Raw genomic sequence first — 21,249 nt, 5'->3', positions numbered from 1 at the left:
GCAGGGGACGGAGTGTGATGGAGACAGGATATGTGGAACAAGACAGCGGTGGCGGAAACGGGGAAGGCTGTAGGGGAAGTCGTGGATGACGGTGACGAGGATGGTCGGCTGGGAAGGAGGGTTGACGGCGAACAGGAGACTGAAAACTCAATGAACCAGGAACACCTTATTCCCCTCCGCCAGCATATTCTTCAACGCATCAGCACCACCTCCACATTTTTGCGGCATTTATTAGCTTCTTTGCATTTGACATTAAGTTTACACATTTGCGCCCTACTGATTCTTCAAAAGAACAAATCTCAGGTGGTCTAAGTCACAGATAGTAAAGCAGACCGTGAATCCGGTAGAAAAGATGCGATACCTGTGGACAGGACATTTGACACGCTGGCCTTCATCAGTCAGGACACTGAGTACGGGAGTCGGAGGTGACGTAGCAGTTGCAGATGACGTCGGTCAGGCCGCACTTGGAGTATGGAGTTCAGTTCTGCTTGCCTTGCTCTAAGAAAAATCTCAACGAACTGGAAAGATTGCAGGGGGATATTTCCGAGGATGCTGCCGGGACAGGAGGGACTGAGTTATGGAGCGAGGTTGGGAATTCTGAGACTTTTTTCGGTGACCTTTCAGAGGTGTACAAAACCACGAGAGACACAGATAAGGCGAATGCGTGCACTCTATTTCCCCAGGACTGGGGTATCGAGAACATTAACGCACATGATTGAGGTGAGAGTAGCTAAAGACAGAAGCGGGGAACGAGTTGGGTCAGATAAAAGGGACACAGTGGCAAGGGGAGGGTGGTAGAGACGGAGTAGAGAATCGAGGGAGAGACCGGGAATAGAAGGGGAAATTGGGGGGAGGGGAGGCAAGAAAGCGGGGTGAGGAAAATGACGATGAAACATAGGAGGCGGGAGTAGAGAGGGATGAGACAGACTTTATATGGAGATGAATGGTGATGAGGTGGAGAGAATGGGGAGGGATGAGAGGGAGACTTTAGATGGACGAGGGTAAAGAGAGGGCAAGATGTTGAGTAAGATTGCATTTGAAGGAAAGAGGAGAATAGGGTAAGGGTGAGGGGCAGCGTCGCGGAAGGGGTAGAGTGAGTGGTTAAGAGAAATATGGAGAAAGAGGGATTTCTCATTATATTCAAGTCGGTCCCACGGGTTTTTGACAGAGATCCTGGATGTTTTGAGAAATATCCGGGCACAAAGGTGCAGACTTCTCACAGATGAAGCCCGTACGAACCTGATCGCAAGGTTTAAGCGCAGTATACGGTCCACATTCACCGCATTCGGGGTCTCCACCGCTCAACCGGAACATGACATTCGAAGCCACTTTCCTGTCAAAGAGGGGAAAACAATGTCAACGCACCTCCATCAGTCAGTCCCCAAAACCAATGAAACCCTCCCTCACCATTTGAGTATTGTTGGGGGGGGGGGACAACCTACCTGGGGGAAACGACAGTGGCCGTGTAGTTCAGAAGGGTAGAGAAAGGAAGAGGAGGGCAGTAGTAATAGGGGACTCTGACGCCATTGACCTGTGGCACCCCAACATCTCCCACAACCCCACTTTCCCAGCACAGCCCTGTATCAGTCACCACAGTAATCCATTGCCCGACTCTCTACCCACAGATTGGTGTCAGTGTCCAGAATAACAACAGTACCCAACCTTCTCTTCACAGGTCCATGTCAGTCCGCAAATTATTCCCACAGCGCCAATGTCTTCCAAGGCCCCATGTCAGTCCTCAAAATGCTCCCACTTCTTTACTCTCTCCCCACAGGCCTGTGTTTTCTGCCTAAGTACTCACACTCACCACTCCCATCCCATAGATCAGTGTCAGTCCAAACTACACCCACTGCCTGACACTCTCCCCACAGCCCCGTGCCGGTCCCCGAAATAATCCCACAGCCCAACCCTCTTCTTAGAGACCTGTGTCAATCACCAAAACATCTCCCGCTTCCCATACTCTCCCCACGGACGTGTCTCAGTCGCCAGAGTACTCCCACTGAACCATTCTCTCTCTACAGATGTGTGTCTGTCCCCAAAGTACACCCACCCCTCATTCTCTCCCCACAGACATGTGCCAGGCCCCAAAGTGCTCCCACTGCCTCACTCTCTCCCGCAAACTGGGTCAGTTCCCAAAAGAGATTCACAGCTCCACTCTCTCCCCAAGGCCCCATGCGAGTCCCCAAAATAATCCCAATCACTAGACTTCCCCTAAAGATCTGTGTCAACCACCAAAATTCTCGCACTGCTCACTCTCATCCCAGAGCCCATGTCAGTTCCCACATTTGGAGAAGGAAGTCTGAGGATCAGAACGGGAGTGCGGCGGTAGCCATTTTGATTTCTTCTTCTCATCAAGGCTAAGGGAGGCGGGACTGCGCAGGCGTGTGAAGATTGGACAGTGAAGCGGGGAAGATTGAAAAGGAACACAGCCTTATACAGCGGGCAGCGGAGTGAGCCGGGAGCAGAGTGACGGGATCTTAAGGGCTTTAGCTCACCAGGCTTAGGTGGAAACGAGCGAGGCAAGGTAGGTTTAGTGTTTATTTTTTCCTGTTATTTGAAGAAAGGGGGAATTATGAGTGTGAGGGCAGCTTGTTGTTCTCGGGGTCGGATGTGGGAGGGTCCTGGAGTCTCCTAACCTCCCGGACGTTCACATCTGCGCCAGGTGCACCGAGCTGCAGCTCCTAAGGGACAGTGTTAGGGAACTGGAGCTGCAGCTCGATGACCTTCGTCTGGTCAGGGAGAGGGAGGAGATGATAGAGGGGAGTTAAAGGCAAGTGGTCACACCAGGGCCACGGGAGGCAGACAGGTGGATCGCAGTCAGGAGAGAGAAGGGAAGAGTCGGGTACTAGAAACTACACCATTGGCTGTACCTCTTGAAAATAAGTCTTCCTGTTTGAGTATTGTTGGTGGGGGAACAATCTACCTGGGGAAAACGACAACGCCACCGTCACAGAGGTTGGCCTTGCAGCTCAAAAGGGTAGGGAAAGGAAGAGGAAGACAGTAGTAATAGGGGACTCGATACTTAGCGGGTCAGACAAGCGATTCTGTGGAAGCAGTCAGGAGACACGGATGGTAGTTTCCCTCCCTGGTGCCAGGGTCCGGGATGTTTCGGATCGCGTCCAGGATATCCTGAAGTGGGAGGGTGAGGAACCAGAGGTCGTGGTATGTATAGGTACCAATGACATAGGTAGGAAAAGGGAAGTGGTCCTGAAAGGAGAATATAGGGAGTAAGGAAGGCAGTTGAGAAGAAGGACCACAGGATTACTGCCTGTGCCACGCGACAGTGACAGTAGGAATGGAAGGAGTTGTAGGATAAATGCTGAGGGATTGGAGCAGTGGGCAGGGATTCAAGTTTCTAGATCATAGGGCACACTTTTAGGGCAGGAGTGACCTGTACAAAAAGTACGGGTTACACTTGAATCCTAGGGGGACAAAATATCCTGGCGGGGAGAATTGCAAAGGCTCCTGGGAGACTTTAAACTAGAATGGTTGCGTTGGGCATTACTTTAAAGAGACTAGGAGAGAGAGGAGGTTGGTTCACAAATAGAGAAAGCTAGTAAACAGTGTCTGAGGGAGGATAAGCAGGTGATAGAGAAGGGGTGCGATCAGACCGAAAACGTAGGAGAGAAGGAAGAAAAAGATAATAAAGTTGTCTGCACCGTTAGGAATAAATAGAGAGGAAAAGGCGCAGAGTTTCTTAAATTCATCTCTTTTAATGCTTAGGAGCGTTGTAAGAAAAGTGGATGAGCTTAGAGCATGGATTGATACCTGGAAATATCATGTTATAGCAGTAAGTTAAACATGCTTGCAGTAGGGGTGTGATTGGCAACTAAATATTCGTGGATTTCCTTGCTTAGGTCTGATAGAATCGGAGGGGCAAGAGGAGGGGTTCTTGCATTGCTTGCCAGAGAAAATATTACAGCGGTGGTTAGGCAGGATAGATTAGAGGGCTCGTACAGGTTGACAATTTGGGTGGAATTGAGGAATGGGAAAGGTGTAGTAACAATTATAGATCACATAATGGGGAGCCAGAATTGGAGGAGCAAATTTGTAAGGAGATAGCAGGTATTTGTAGTAAGCACAAGGTTGTGATTGTGGGAGATTTTAATTTTCTGCACATGGACTCGGAAGCCAATTCTGTAAAAGTGCTGGATGGTTTGGAGTTTGTAGAATCTATGCAGTATATTGTTTGGCAGCAATACATAGAGTTACCAACTGGAGAAAGGGCAGTGCTGGATCTGCTGTTAGGGAAAGAGATAGGTCAGGTGACGGATGTATGATTTGGGGAGCTCTTCAGGTCCAGTGATCACAATACCATTAGTTTCAATATTATTATGGAGAAGTATAGGATTGAAATTTTTGATTGGAGAAAGGCTAACTTTGAGGAGATGCGAATAGATTTAGAAGGAGTCGATTGGGACAATTTGTTTTATGGGAAGGATGTAATACAGAAATAGAGGTCATTTAACGTTGAAATTCTGTGGGTACAGAATCTTTATGTTCCTGTTAGGTGGAAAGGAAAGTTTAAAAGTTTCAGACAGTCATCATTTTCAAGGGATATTGAAAACTTGGTTCAGAAAAAGGGAGAGATATACAATAAATAAAGGCAGCATGGAGTGTTATGAAGGATGAACAGTTCTGCTGGGCAGAAGGGTGCAGAATTGCCCATATCCCCCCCCCCCCGGAGAATCACAAACCATTACTGTTGCTATGCTGCTCATGAGAGAGAGATGGAAAAGAAAAAATGCAAGGACATCTGCTACAGATAAGAGAGGGGAGAGAGTCTTGTTGATTTACCGTATTTTGACTTCTGAGAGGGTTATTTATCTTGTACCATTCTGTTCATTATCATTCCTCAGTGGACAGCCGCAGTGGGCTGGTTTGATGGACACCGTCATTCAAAATTGATTGATAGCTGAGACCCCGTGAGAAGGGATAAAAGTTAGCTCTGGAGAGACACCCCTCAGACACACCAGGAGACACCCTAGTGGACACTGATTGAGTGTTGGAACCCACGGGAAGGTGTGGGGAATCGGAGATCGAACCAGGAGGTCGGTCAGTAAAACTCACAGTGTTATAGCAGGGCCGGTGGGGGCTTGCATGTGTGCCTACTCAGGTCAGAGTAATGAGTCTACCACAGAGGAACGGTCTAGCTGAAGGACAGAGGGGTCATAACTGAATGGCCACAACGATACGGCCGATCAAGAACGCAAAGGAAGGTTTGACTGCTGTAGCTGTTACTTCTCTCTCTCTCTCTCTCTCTCTCTCTCTCTCTCTCTCTCTCTCTCTCTCTCTCTCTCTCTCTCTCTCTCTCTCTCTCTCTCTCTCTCTCTCTCTCTCTCCAACGATCACAATACAACAACCAATATCTACCTTAGCACTCATGAACCGAACTGAACTTTATTTTTTTCTATGACTATTCATTATCCCCTAGACATCGATAGAGCTTGTTTATTATTGCTTTTTGTTATTCCTACACTTTTAGGTTTATTATTATTAAGTGTGTTATCTATATATTTGCATTATTGATATTGATTTGCTTATTTTATTAATAAACACTTTTTAATATAGTATCACCAGACTACAACGGATTCTTCTTTCTCAGACACCCTGTTACTGGGTACGTAACAAGAGCAAATGAGGTGCTCAAGAAATGTAAAAAATGTAAAAAGAATCTGAAAAAAGAAATTAGAAAAGCTAAAACAAGATATGAGGTTGCTTCGGCAAATAAGGTGAAAATAAATCCAAAGGGTTTTTGCAGTTATATTAATAAGAAAATGATATTGAAATATAAAATTGGTCCCTTAGAGAATCAGAGTGGATAGCCATGTGTGGAGTCAAACGAGATGGGGGAGATTTTGAACAATTACTTTTCATCGGTATTCACTGAGGAGAAGGATATCGAATTGTGTAAGGTAAGGCAAACAAGCAGGGTAGTTAAGGAAACTATGATGATTGAAGAAGAGGAAGTACTGGAGCTTTTAAAGAATATAAAAATGGATGTCTTCGGGTCTTGACAGGGTCTCCCCTAGGACCTTGAGGGAAGTTTGTGTACAAATAGCAGGGGCTCTGACAGAAATATTTCAAATGTCATTACAAACGGGGATGGTGCTGGAGGATTGGCGAATTGCTCATGTGGTTGCATTGTTTTTGAAGGAATCTAAGAGTAAACCAGCAATTATCGGCCTGCAAGTTTGACGTCAGTGGTAGGTAAATTAATGGAAATTACTCTTAGAAATAGAATATATCATTGTCTGGATAGACAGGGTCGGATTATGAACAGTTGACATGGATCCTTTTTGACAAATCTTATTGAAGTTTTGAAGAGGTTACTTGGAAAGTTAACGAGGGTAAGGCAGTGGATGTTGTCTATATCAGAATCAGAATCAGAATCAGACTTTAATCGCCAAGTACCTATGCACATACAAGGAATTTACTTCCGGCAGATGTTGTCTCTCTGCTCATAACAACAATAATGATAAATATAAATGAAAATATAGATTATACCTACAGGTAGTGCAATCCAAGTAATAGTTAGCCGACAGTTAACCGGCAGTTAACTGTTCAGCAAAGTGACCGCAGTAGGGAAAAAACTTCTCCAGTGCCTATTAGTCTTAGTCTCGAGGGATCTGAAGCGCCTCCCAGACGGAAGCAGATCAAACAGTCCGTGCGCAGGATGGGAGGAGTCCTTTATGATGTTCCCCGCCCTCTTCTTCAACCTGGAAGAGTACAGGTCCACAATAGAGGGCAGGGAGTCTCCAATAATGCGCTCGGCAGTCCTCACTGTGCGCTGTATTCTGTTTATATCCTGCTTGGTGGCGGCTCCAAACCACACAATGATGGAGGTGCACAGGACAGACTCAATGACTGCAGTGTAGAACTGCAGCAGCAATTCCTGAGGCAGACGGTATTTACTCAAGAGCCGCAGGAAATACATCCGCTGCTGGGCCTTCTTCAGGATGGAGCTGATGTTCTGCTCCCGCTTCAGATCCTGAGAGATGGTGGTTCCCAGGAACCTGAAGTTCTCCACGGTGGACACAGGGCTGCTGAGGACTGTGAGGGGAGACATAGCGGGGGGATGTCTCCTGAAATCCACTATCATCTCTTTTGTCTTGAGCGTGTTCAGCTCCAGATTGTTCCGACTGCACCAGAGCGCCAGTTGGTCCATCTGCTGTCGATATGCAGACTCATCACTAGTCTGGATGAGTCCGATGACGGTGGTGTCGTCTGCAAACTTCAAAAGCTTCACATAGGGGTTGGAGGAGGTGCAGTCATTGGTGTAGAGGGAGAACAGCAGTGGAGAGAGGACACACCTGGGGGGCGCCGGTGTTGGTGATTCGAATATCCGAGGTGACCTGTCTCATCCTTACCTGCTGACATCTGTTGGTCAGGAAGCTGTAAATCCAATCGCAGAGGTCAGGTGGCACAGTAAGGTGAGACAATTTGGAGCAGAGGGTATGAGGGACGATGGTGTTAAACGCCGAACTGAAATCCACAAACAGCATCCGAGCATAGGTCCCAGGATGATCCAGATGTTGCAGGATATAGTGCAGTCCCAGGTTGACTGCATCGTCTACTGACCTATTTGCCCCGTAGGCAAACTGCAGGGGATTCAGCAGGCTGCTGGTGAGGGTCTTCATGTGGTTCAACACCAAGCGTTCAAAGGATTTCATGACTACAGATGTCAATGCGACAGGTCTGTAGTCGTTCAGTCCTGTGATGGTGGGTTTCTTGGGGACCGGGATGATGGTAGAGCGCTTGAAGCAAGTCGGAACCTCACTCAGCTCCAGAGATCTGTTATAGAGCTGAGTGAAGATGGGAGCCAGCTGATCAGCACTTCAGTAAGGCCTTTGACAAGGTTCCCCTCGGAAGTTAGTTAGGAAGGTTCATTCATTAGGTATTAATACTGAGGTAGTAAAGTGGATTCAACAGTAGTTGGATGGAGATGCCGGAGAGCAGTGGTAGATAACTGTTTGTCTGGTTGGAGGCCGCTGACTAGAGGTATGCCTCAGGGATCTGTACTGTGTCCAATGTTGTTTGTCATATACATTAATGATCTGGATGATGGGGTGGTAAATTGGATTAATAAGTATGCAGATGTTGCTGATAGATGCTGTTGTTGATAATGAAGTAGGATTTCAAAGCTTGCAGAGAGATTTAGCCCAGCTGGAAGAGTGTGCTGGAAGATGGCAGATGGAGTTTAATGGTTATAACTGTGAGTTGCTACATTTTGGTAGGACTCATCAAAATAGGACTTACATGGTAAATGGCAGGGCATTGTGGAATTCTGTAGAACAGAGTGATCTAGGAATATTGGCGCATAGTGCCTTGAAGGTGGAATCTCATGTGGACAGGGTGGTGAAGAAAGCTTTTGGTATGCTGGCGTTTATAAATCAGAGAATTGAGTTTTGGAGTTGGGATGTAATGTTAAAATTGTACAAGGCATTGGTTGACGAAATTTGGAGTTGGGATGTAATGTTAAAATTGTACAAGGCATTGGTTGACGAAATTTGGAGTATTCTGTGCAGTTCTGTTCACCGAATTATCGGAAGGATGTCAACAAAATAGAGAGAATACAGAGGAGATTTACTAGAATGTTACCTGGGTTTCAGCACCTAAGTTGCAGAGAAAGGTTGAACAAGTTCTTTATTCATAGAAGGTTGAGGGGGATCTTGAATGAGGTATTTAAAATTTTGAGGGGGTTAGATAGAGTTGACGCTGAGAGACTTTCCCATTGAGAGGAGGGGAAATTAAAACAAGAGGACATGAGTTGAGAGTTAAGGGGCAAAAGTTCAGGGGCAACTCGAGAGGGATCTTCTTCACTCAGAGAGTGGCAGCTGTGCGGTCAAACGAGCTTCCAGTAGATGTGGAAGAGGCATGGGACGAGCTGAGAGTAAGCACTCATCACATACCAGAAGGGCAGAGATGGCTTGTTTCCGTGCTGTAATTGTTATGTAGTTATATGGTTCAATTAATTCTACTGCACACTCTGTACCAACAGCCCTTGTCGATCCTCAAACAAATCCAAATGCCCATTCACTCACCGCAGAACTTATTCAGTCCCCAAAACGCCTCTATCACCATAGCCAGAGTCAGTCCGTAAACTCATACCAATGTTCACTCCCTTCAGCAACCCGTGTCTGACCACAAACTAATCCCACTGCTCACAACCTTCCCGCAGCTTGTGCCAGTCCCCAAAATAAACCCACTGCCCACTCGCCTCTCGCAGCCTGTATCAATCCGACGACCCACTTTCTTTCAGAAACTTACAAGATCCCAAATCTCACCCGTCTTTGCATTTTCCAATCCAATATATATTGCCTTGGTCGTGGAGAGTTTTGGTGACAAAATTCTGCGAAATTAAATTGCTATCATTACTGATTGAATTCCAAAGATATTTACGGTGCGTCCCTTTATGTCTGAACCTAGGTGAATGTGAAGGGATAGTGTTGAATGAATTTAATACTGTGTCTCACCACGCGAGAATATGAATGGCACGGTTTGGAGTGAGCCTCACTCTGTGTCTGACCACTTGAGTGTATGATGTGACGGTGTGGAGGGAGCCTCATCTGCGTCTGACCCCGGGAGAGTGTGATGGGACGGACTGGAGGGAGATTCACTCTGTGTCTGAACCGGGGAGTGCAGGATGTGACGGTGTGGAAGGAGCCTCGCTCTGTGTCTGACGCCGGACATGCGTGATGGAACGGTGCGAAGGAGATTCATTCCGTTTCTGACAGCAGGAGTCTGTGCTGGGACGAGAAGGAGGGAGCTTCACTCTGTGTCTGACCCCGGACGTGTGAGATCAAACTGTGTGGAGGGAGCTTCACTCTGGTGTGGATATATCTTCCGTCGAACTGACACGTACCTCTTCATCTGCTGAATTTATTTCAAGAAGTTTAGAGTTAGATTTCGAACAATACTGCTTCGCTTCATCATAGGAAGTGTTATCTGTGGATATGAAATAACACGGGCCTTCACTTCTGATGCAGTTCTGGGGAAACCCTTGCTCTGGAAATTAGGAAGAAGAAACAGTGAATCTCCCTGCGTACCGTCCATTACATCCGTTCTGAGTCAAACAGAGAAAGAAGAACCCTCCTCATCATCCCATCACACACAACTGGTCAAAAAAAGAATGGAACACCCTCCTCACCGGTCCCTTGACAAATTTGCTCTGGAATTTCCGATCGTGACAGTGAATCCGCCGGGAAACAGACACCGTCCCATCACATACACATGGGAATAGATGCGGACTGAAGCTCCCACCACACCGTCCCATCACAAACTCCAGGGGTCAGACACAAAGTGAAGCTCCCTCCACACTGTCCCATCACACACTCCCGGGGTCAGACACAGTGCGAATCTCCCTCCACACCGTCACATCACACACACCCGGGGTCAGACACAGAGTGAATCTTCCACCACACCGTATCATCACACACACCCGGGGTCAGACACAGAGTGAATCTTCCTCCACACCGTCCCATCACACACTCCCGTGATCAGACACAGAGTGAATCTCCCTCCACACCGTATCATCACACACACCCGGGATCAAACACAGAGTAAATCTCCCTCCACAATGTCCCATCACACACTCCCGGGGTCAGACACAGAGTGAATCACCCTTCGCACCGTATCATAACACACATTCTGGATCAAACACAGAGTGAATCTCCCTCCACACTGTCCCATCACACACTCACGGGGTCAGGCCCAGTGTGAATCTCCCTCCACACCGTCCCATCATACACTCCCGGTGTCAGAACCTGAGTGAAGCTCCCTCCACACCGTCCCATCACACCCACCCGGGATCAGACACAGAGTGAAGCTCACTGCACACTGTCCCATCACACACTCCCTGGATCAGAGAACAGAATTTAGATTCCTCTGCAAAGTCCAGTCACAGACAGCCTTGTTCCGACACAATGTGTGTCTCTCTTTCTGTCCCATCACACACTCCAGTGGCCAGACACGGAAAGAACCTCCCTCAGCGCACATGACAAATGCCAGAGGGAGTGTCATTCTCCCTCCACAGAATCTCAACACTCCACAGAGCAAAGTGTCAGACACAGAGGGAAGCTGCCTTCACACTGTCACATCACACACTCCCTGGCTCGTCACAGCGTGTAGCTCCCTCACTCACTCCGGGAATCAGACGGAGACTGGAGCTGTCTCTCCACGATCCCATCACACACTCCCGGACACAAATGAGTCGCCCTCTGCAACGACCCGTCACTCACTCCCGGATTCATAACACACTTCAGCGGTCAGACATGGGGTGAATCTCTCTGGGCACTGTCCTATCACACTATCCCACTGCCAGACACAGAGTGAAGCTGGATCTAAAAAGTTCGATCAGACATTCCCGGAGTGAGATATAAAGAGAAGCTGCAATGTTACGTCTAACTATCCCGGGGTCAGACACAGAGTGAATCTCCCTCCACGTCCCATCACACTCTCCTGGATTCGGTGATAGAGTGAAACTTCCTTCACGCAGCCTCATCACACACTCACCGGGTCAAACACAGAGCGAATCACCCTCCATACCATCTCTTCACACACTCCCGATGTCAAGCACAGAGTGACGCTTCCTCTCTCCATGTCTGCCCTGTGATGAGGAGCGGGTGAAAGAGGGGGATGATGTCTCACCTTTTCTGCTGGTCAACAATTCACAGATTTGAGCCTTGACTTCGTTGACAGATCTGTACTTCGTTTCCATCTCAGTGAACTGGTGACGGATCTGTGACACTGAGAGAGATGGTGAAGGATGTTTAGCCTTTACGTGAGTTAGCGTCACACTACCGACTGTTCACAGAGACTGCTGTGTCAGTGTAACGGTGAAGGATGTCACAGTGAATGATATGCTGTGGGCACAGTGAGAGGCGTCAGCGCCACCTTGATTGATGTGTCTGTGTCACGCTCGGGGCTATATCATTGTCCCTTTTAAGGATTTGTTGTTACCATGGGGTTCTGCGTCGTTATGTCTGACTTGTTGTTAGATACGTGTCGGTATCACTGTGATAGGAGTTTCTATGCCCCGGCGGGAGGTGCACCGGGTCACAATGACGTGTCAGGGTGTCATGGTGTGGGGTGTGCTGGTCGCAAAGAAAAGGGTATGTTAGTGCCACGGTGAGAGACATGTCATGGCCACGGTGTGTGTGAGAGTGACACGCTAAGGCGTGTGTCGGTGCAACGGAGAGTTCTATGTCGATGTCATTGCGTCATTGTGAATTTAGCTGTCGGTATCTGTTAAGGGGTTTGCCTGTGTCAGGGTGAGGTGTGGGTAATTGCCTCAGTTAACGGTGCATCGTCGTTATGTTGAGGGGTGTTATTGGCACGGTAAAGGGTTTTACACTGACGTGTGAGTCTTTGTCACGATGCGGTGCAGAGGGGATCACGCTGAGGAGCGTGAAGATGTCACGGTGTGCGGTACCTCAGTGTCACGGTGAAGAGCGTGTCGGTGTCACTGTGAGGTGTGTGTCGGTGTTGCTTGAGGAGTTTATTAGTAATACCGTCAGGGCCATGTCGGTATTAGTGAGGGGTACGTTGTGGTCAGTGTGACAGCCACGTATGTGTGTCACGGCGAAGGCCGAATCAGTGCCGCGGTCAGGAGTGCACCTGTGTCTCGTTGAAGGTCGTGACCGTGATACGGTAACAACATTTGCGATGATATTGTGAATGGTGTGTCGGTGTCAGGACGTGACTTGATTGGGTTACGGTAAAGGTCGTGTTTTTATCACGGTTTAGTGTGTGTCTGTTTTGTAGAACATAGAATAGTACAGCACATTTCAGGCCCTTCGGCTCACAATGTTGTGCCGATCCCTTAAACGCTGCCTCCTATATAACCCACCACCTTAATATCCACCGACTACCTGTCTAGTAGGCTCTTAAATTTCACTAGTGTATCTGCCTCCACCACTGACTCAGGCAGTGAATTCCATGCACCAACCACTCTCTGAGTAAAATAAAATTATCTAATATCCCCCTTGAACTTCCCACCTCTTACCTTAAAGCCATGTCCTCTTGTACTGACCAGTGGTGCCCTGGGGAAGAGTCGCTGGCTGTCCACTCTGTCTATTCCTCTTAATATCTTGTATACCTCTATCATGTCTCCTCTCATCCTCCTTCTCTCCAAAGAGTAAAGCCCTAGCTCCCTTAATCTCCGATTATAATGCATACTCTCAAAACCAGGCAGCATCTTGGTAAATCTCCTCTGTACCCTTTCCAATGCTTCGTCATCCTTCCTACAGTGAGGCGACCAGTACTGGACACAGTACTCCAAGTGTGGTCTAACCAGAATTTTATAGAGCTGCATCATTACCCCGCGACTCTTAAACTCTGTCCCTCGACTTCTGAAAGCAAACATTCCATAAGCTTTCTTAACTCACCTGGACATATACCCCCAGATCCCTCTGCTCCTCCATAGTAAGCAGGTATCCTGCCATTTACATTGTACTCTGCCTTGGAGTTTGTCCTGCCAGAGTGTACCACCTCACACTTCTCCGAGTGGAACTCCATCTGCAACTTCTCAGCCCACTTCTGCATCTTGTCAATGTCTCTCTGCAATTTCTGACAATCCTCCACACGATCCGCAACACCACAAACCTTCGTGTCGTTTGAAAACTTGCCAACCAAGACTTTAATCCCCACATCCAGGTCGTTAATAATATTCTCGAAAATTAGGGGTCCCAGAACCGATCCTTGTGGGACACCAATAGTCACAGCCCTCCAATCCGAATGTACTCCCTCCACCACGACCCCTATTTTCTGCAAGCATGCGGATTCTGAACCCACCTGGTCAAACTTCCCTGAATCCCATTCCTTCTGTCGTTCTGAATAAGCCTACCGTGTGGAACCTTTTCAAATGTAGGTTCTGGTATGTTTTGTTTCGTTAGTTTAGAGTAGAGAGAATGCCAGGCAGGATGCTGGAATGCTCTTCGTTCAGGATATGGGAAGTCAGGGAGACCTCCGCTGTCCCTGACAACGACACCTGCAGGAAGTGCATCCAGCTGCAGCTCCTAACAATCCGCGTTTGGGAACTGGACAGGAGCTGGATGACCTCCGGTTCAATCCCGAGAATGAGGAGTTTATAGATAGTGGTTTCAGGGAGGTAGTAACGGAAAAGAAGCAGGACACCGGTAATTGGGTTATCGTCAGGCGAGGGAAGCGGTAAAGGGCAGACAGAGCAGGGATCCCCTGCGGCCATTCCCCTCAACAACATGTATACAGATTTGGATGCTGTTGGGAGGGATGAATTACCCGGGACAAGCTGCGACTGCCGGATCTCTGGCACTGAGTCTGGTTCTGCAGTGCAGAAGGGAGGGGGCAGATGAGGAGAGCGGTAGTGATAGGAGACTCGATAGTTAGAGGTACAGACAGGAGGTTCTGTAGTCGTGACAGAGACTTCCGGATGGTTTGTTGCCTCCCGGGTGCCAGGGTCAGGGATATCTCTGATCTTGTGCACAACATTCTGAAGTGGGAGGGTGAGCAGCCAGATGTCATGGTTCTCGTCGGTACAAATGACGTAGGAAGAAAGATTGCGGATGTCCTGAAGATTGAGTATGGAGAGTTCGGTAGGGAGTTAAAAAGCAGGACCCCGAGGGTAGTGTTATCAAGATTGCTTCCTGTGCCACGTGCCAGTGAGGGTAAGTGTCAGATGATCTGGAGGATGAACACGTCGTTGAGGAACTGCTATAGGGGTACGGTTTAAGATTTTTGGATGTTTGGGACCTCCTCTGAGCAGGTGGGACCTGTTCAAGAGAGACGAGTTACATTTGAACTACGGGGCACCCATATCCTTGCAGGGAGGTTTGCTCGTGCAATTGCGGATGGTTTAATTTAGATTTGCAAGGGGATTTGCTTTGTGCTTGGTAGGTCATGTTTAACCAATCTATTAAAGTTTTTCGTGGAGGTTACCAGGAAAGTAGATGAAGGGAAGGCCGTGGATGTTCACTACATGAACTTCAGTTTGGCCTTTGACAAGGGCACGCATGGGAGGTTAGATAGGAAGATTCAGTCGCTAGGTATACATGGTTAGGTAGTAAATTGGATTAGACATTGGCTCAATGGGAGAAGTCAGAGAGTGGTAGTGGAGGATTGTTACTCTGAGTGGAGGTCTGTGACCAGTGGTGTGCCACAGGGATCAGTGCTGGGTCCATTATTATTTGTCATCTATATCAATGATCTGGATGATAATGTGGTGAATTGGATCAGCTAATAATACAAAGATTGGAGGTGTAGTGGACAGTGAGGAAGATTTTGAAAGCTTGCAGAGGGAATTGGACCAGTTGGAAAAGTGGGATGACAAATGGAAGATGGAGTTTAATGCAGACAAGTGTGAGGTATTGCACTTTGGAAGGAAACACCAAGGTAGAAAACTACAAGGTAAAATGGTAAGACACTGGAGGAGTGCAGTAGATCAGAGGGATCTGTGAATACAGATACATAATTTTCTAAAAGTGGCATCATAGGTAGATAGGGTCGTAAACAGAGCTTTCTGCTCATTGGCCTTTATAAAGCAAATTATTGAGTATAAGAGTTGGAATGTTATGGCAAGGTTTTCTAAGACATTGATGAGGCCGAATTTGAGTGTTCCGTTTACATTTCGTCACCTACTTAGAGGAAGGATATTAATAAGGTTGAAAGAGTGCAGATTAGGTTTACAAGGATGTTGCCGGCACTTGAGAAACTGAGTTGCAGAGGAAGGGTGAATAGGTTAGGACTTTATTCCATGGAGCGTGAAGAATGAGGGGAGATTTGATAGAGGTCTATAAAATTATGATAGGTATCAGATTGAGTGAATGTAAGCAGGCTTTTTCAACTGAGTTTAGGGGAGAAAAATGGAAACGACGGACATGGGTTAAGGGGGGAAGGGCGAAAAGTTTAAAGGGCACATTAGTGGGGGCATCTTCACACAGAGAGTAGTGGGAGTGTGGAATGAGATGCCATTTGAATTGGTGAATGCAGGCTTACTTTTTATCATTTAAGAAAAGCTTGGACTGGTACATGAATGAGAGGGGTAAGCAGGTATATGGTCTAGCTGCAGGTCAGTGGAACTAGGCAGTGAAAATGGGTCAGCACAGCCAAGAAGAGCCCAAAAAGCCTGTTTCTGTGCTGTAATGTTTCTATGGTTCTATGATTGGCAGTTGTGTGTCGGTATTACGTTGAGCGATGCGTTGGTGGGGGTTGTGTCGGGGTCACAGTGAAGGATTGTGGTCGTAGTCATTATAAGTTGCCCGTCAGTACCACAGTGAGGGGTGTCTTGGGTATCACAGTGAAGGGTGTTTCGGGGTAATGTTGGTAATGTGTCACTGTTACAATAGCCATTTTTATTCTCTGCAGATTGGTAGTTCCGAGCGGTGTGAAACTCACCATGAATCCTCCAGCAGATACCCGTGACAATGAGGGCCGCTGATAAAACGCAGATTAGCCATATGCTTGAGTCTGATCGGTCTCTCCCTGCGGGTCGTTCACTTCCCATGTCGTCTGTGGGGAAAAAAAATCGTTTCGTGACTTTGTTTCCTGAAATAACCCACCCCTGATGGTTACATATTATACTGTTTATTCCAGGCAGCGTCCCTGTGAATTTCCTCTGCATTCTCTCAGAAGACCCCCACACTCTTCCGGTAACGAGGCAACAAGAAACTACTTTGTGGACTCGGAAACTTGAGACTCTGTCCCAATTCCCGTCGCTCGCTTCCTCGGTTCTCCTCACCATTCACAATGTGTGTACCCCAGCAGAGTACACCCAAGTCCCAATTCCCGTCGCTCGTTTCCTCGGCTCTCCTCACCATTCACAATGTGTGTATCCCAGCAGTGTACACCGATGTCGCCCTCTCGCGTCAGCCCTTCCCACCATTGACAGTCTGGGCATTTTCCTTGGGCACTGAGGTTAAATGGCGCTTGGGCTTCAAATTACCAGCTATACCTCTGCAGGGAGATAGCCCTCTCCCAAACCACCTATTGCCCAAGAACTTGGCCACAAGAATATTCTGCCCTGGCTGCTTAACCCCTTTCAGCTTCCTGACTATCACGCTGTTTCCTCTGTCCTACACGGTGGGTCAAACTGCTTCCAGTATGCCGTCCTTATCAACCCCTCAGCTTCCCGAATGACCCTGAGTTCATCCAGTTCCAGATCCAGCTCCTTAACCCCGAGTGTTTAGAAGCTGCATCCGGATGCACTTCTGACAGGTGAAGTTTCAGAGACACTGGAGGTCTCCCTGCCGTCCCACGTCCTGCAAGAGGAGCATTCAACGCTCCAGCCAGCCATTGCCTACTAGTTTAACTGTGCAATCCTGAAGATGGAAACAATAAATGAAACGAAAACAAATCTCTCAACAGTTTCGTGCTTTCTCTCACTCAAGACTTTCCTCCTTGAAGCAGCAAAGCGGTAAATAATCGCCAGGATGACATTGCTCACTTCAACAGTGCCCTTTCCGCTTGCACTAGCCATATATTTTATTTGCTCTTTCTCATGAATCCCAGACCCTGAGTGGTTGCTGTTTAAACGCTGATACTTCCGAGAATCGCTGCTATTTATTGGCCACTCGCCGACACGTGTGAGTGACATTTACCTGACTGCTTCTCCTTGCTTGGAGACAAGGAAATCACCTGTATCTCTCACTCAGACACAGAAGGGGGTCTCACTCCATGCCATCCAATCACACAGTTCCCTGGTGAATCTCTTTCCACATTTTCCATTGACACACTTCCGGGTGCAGACACAGAGAGAAGCTCCTTCTTCCCCGTCCCGAACACACACCCGGGGTCAGAGAAGAACTGAAGCTCACTACAGGCAGCCCTATCACACACATCTGGAGTTAGACACTGAGTGAATCTCTCTCCACACAGTCGTGCCATGCACTGCCAGATGTCAACCACTGGGGGGTGCTCCAACCACATCGTCTCAGAACAGGCTGTTGGGTTCAGTTGTTTTGTGAAGTTGGTAACCTTCCCCCTGTTCCACGGATGGGGTGTGGAGAACAGAGGCCGAAATGAGTGCAGAGCGCTTTGCAGGAAGGGATGGTGAGATTACAGCCAATGGAGGCTGTTGGGGTGACACCGCATGATTGGCCTGATCACACAGAGCAGTGGAGAGATTTCAGAACCGGGAAATCGATAATCGGGGGGAAAGAGGGAGGTGTGACAACAGACGTGATCTCTCCCGCTCCCTCATCACAGTTCCTTCTGAATACATGGAGGGGCATAGGGGAGGTGTGGGATGACGGAAAGAGGCCAAGTGTAGGAGAGATAAGGGTGTGTAATGCATACGAGGAAGGATATGGGAGTGGGAATACGCTCGAGGATATAGAGGTTAGTTAGTGAGGAGACGGGAGGGGTACGGGTAATGGAGACCGAAAGGAGTGTGTCAGTATTATGATGTAGAGTGTGTCGGACTATCGGGTGTCACAATGAAGGACGTGTCGGTTTCACGGCGAGGCTGTGTCGGTGTCGAGTGGGACGTGTGTCAGTCCCTTGGCACTCCTCACCATTCACAGTGTGTGTACCACAGACTTGCACACCAAAGTCCCTCTCTCCTTCAACACTTCCCAATATTCAGAGCATAGGCCATTCACTTGAACACTGAGATGAAACTGCGCTAGGGATCTAAATTACCAAGTGCACCATCGCCAGAGAGAAAAAAAAAACTTGTCCAAATCCACACTTCCCCGATCCATTCTGATCCAAGGTAAATTGGCCTTGTTCCAAATTAGAATCCAAACCCGAGGACAGGACCTCTCCTTTTTCATAACTACCTTGAGACGAATGGTATCTTAATTAATAGATTAAAGATGTTCCCCTGCATAAACCTCTAACACCTTAGTATTCCGAGTATTCTCAAGAGGGAGGGTGAGCAGCCAGATGTCGTGGACCATGTAGGGACCAATGAAGTGAATAGGAAGGAGGACGATGTCCTGCAAAAAGAGTTTAAGTAGTTTGGTGCAAGGTTGAAGGACAGGACCTCCAGGGTGGCTGTCTCAGTATTGCGAACCGTGCCACGTGCTAGTGAGGCTATGAATAGTAAGATAATGCAGCTAAATACGTGGCTAAGGAGTTAGTGCAGGAGGGAGGGCTTCATGTTTCTGGATAATTGGGCATGGTTCCAGGGAGAGGAGGGACCTGTTCAGACGGGACGGGTCGCACCTGAACTGGAGCGGGACTAATAGAATCATAGAACCACGGAACATTACAACATAGAAACAGGCCTTCTGGCCCTTCTTCGCTGTGCCGAACCATTTGTTTCTGCCTATTCCCACTGATCAGCAACTGGGCTGTATCCCTCCATACACCCTCTCATCCATGTATCTGTCCAAGTTTTTCTTAAATGTTAAAAGTGAGCCCACATATACCACTTCATCTGGCAACTCATTCCACACTCCCACTACTCTCTGTGTGAAGAAGCCCCCCCCCCCTAATGTTCCTTTAAACATTTCCCCCTTCACCCTTAATCCATGTCCTCTGTTTTTCTTCTCCCCTAGACTCAGTGCAAAAAGGCCCTGCTTGCATTTACTCTATCTATACCCATAATAATTTTATACATCTCTATCAAAACTCCCCTAATTCTTCTGCGCTCCAGGCTATGAAGTCCTCACCTATCCAACCTTTCTCTGTAACTCAGTTTCTCAAGTCACGGCAACATCTTTGTAAACCTACTCTGCACTCTTTCAACCTTCTTAATATCCTTCCTGTAATTCGGTGACCAAAACTGCACAGAAGACTCCAAATTCGGCCTCACCGAATGCTTTGGAGGATACGATTAATGTAAATCGCAGGACATTCTGTAAGTATGTGAAGAACAAATGGATAACTCTTGAGAGATTAGGACGAATCAAGTGTGAAAGTGAAAGAATGTGTATGGAACCGGAGGAGATAGTAGAGGTACATAATGAATACTTTGCTTCAGTATTCACTAGGGTAAAGGATTCTGCCGATTGTCAGGGTGACATAGAGCGGAGTGTGAAAAGCATGACCATGTAGATATTAATAAAGACGATATGCCGTCGCTTTTAGAAAGCATCCGGTTGCATGGGTCACCGGGAAAGGACGACCAGGCTACTGTGCGATCTGAGCGAGGAGAATGCTGAGCCTCTGGCGATGACATTTGTACCATCAATGGGGACGGGAGAGATTCCGGATGATTGGAGGGTTGCGGATGTTGTTCCTTTATTTTTGAAAGGGAGTAGAGATAGCCCAGGAACTTACAGACCAATGAATCGTACTTCAGTGGTTGGTACGTTGACGGAAAATATCCTGAGAGGCTGGATTTATGAACATTTGCAGAGGCATAATATGATTAATCTGATCAGTAAGTCATAAGGATTTGTGAAAGGGCAGGTCGTGCCTTCCGAGACTGGTTGAATATTTATCGGGATGTGACTGAAAAAAATTGATGAAGGTAGCGCAGTAGATGTAGTGTATATTGATCTCACCGAGAATTTGATAAGTTACCCATGGAAGGCTTATTGAGAAGATAAGGAGGCATGGGGCCCGAGGGGGCATTGCTTTGTGATCCAGAACTGGCTTGCCCACAGAAGGCAAAGAGAGGTTGTGGACGGGTCATATTCTGCATGGAGCCCGGTGAACAGTGGAGTTCCTCAGGGATCTGTTCTGGGAGCTCTACTCTTCCTGATTTTATAAATGACCTGGATGAGAATGTGAAAGTGTGGTTGATTAAAATGCGGATGATAGAATGGTTGGGGCTGTTGTAAATCCCCCCTATTTTGACGTCTGTCAGAGTTTACTGCAGGACATTCATAGGATGCAAACGTGGGCTGAGAAGTGGCAGATGGAGTTCAACCCAGGTAAGTGTGAGGTAGTTCATATTGGCAGGACAAAATAAGATGGCAGAATATAGTATTAATGGTAATACTCTTGACAGTGTGCGGATCAGAGGGATCTTGGGGTCCGAGTCCATAGGACACACAACGCTGCGGCGCAGGTTGTCTCTGTGGTTAAGGTAGCATATGGGGCATTGGTCTTCATCAATCGTGAGACTGAGTTTAGGAGCCGAAAGGTAATGTTGCAGCTATATAGGACCGTGGTCAGAACCCATCTGAAATACACTGCTCAGTTCTGGCCGCCTCACTACAGGAAAGACTTGGGGGAGGGTACAGAGGAGATTTACAAGAATGTTGCCTGGATTGGAGAGCCTGCCTTATGAGAAATAGGTTGAGTAAACTCGGCCGTTTTTCCTTGGAGCGATGGAGAATGACAGATGACCTGATAAGGTGTATAAGATGATGAGAGGCA

General features: G+C 47.6%; 1 protein-coding gene across 1 annotated transcript; it reads right to left on the bottom strand.

Moving 5' to 3' along the window:
• Positions 1-393: 393 nt before the first annotated feature.
• On the bottom strand, positions 394-16,480 carry LOC140720038 (C-type lectin domain family 9 member A-like). Its single transcript, XM_073034938.1, has 6 exons — positions 16,372-16,480; positions 11,650-11,748; positions 9,866-10,008; positions 9,288-9,352; positions 1,240-1,333; positions 394-552 (listed from the first exon to the last, which is right to left on the bottom strand). The coding sequence occupies exons 1-6, from the start codon at positions 16,478-16,480 to the stop codon at positions 511-513; spliced, it is 552 nt and encodes a 183-aa protein (XP_072891039.1). The 3' UTR covers positions 394-510.
• Positions 16,481-21,249: the final 4,769 nt, after the last annotated feature.

This window comes from Hemitrygon akajei, unplaced genomic scaffold, assembly GCF_048418815.1.
Source record: "Hemitrygon akajei unplaced genomic scaffold, sHemAka1.3 Scf000035, whole genome shotgun sequence".
NCBI classification, from domain to species: domain Eukaryota; kingdom Metazoa; phylum Chordata; class Chondrichthyes; order Myliobatiformes; family Dasyatidae; genus Hemitrygon; species Hemitrygon akajei.
This window is presented reverse-complemented; position numbering and strand designations above follow the sequence as displayed.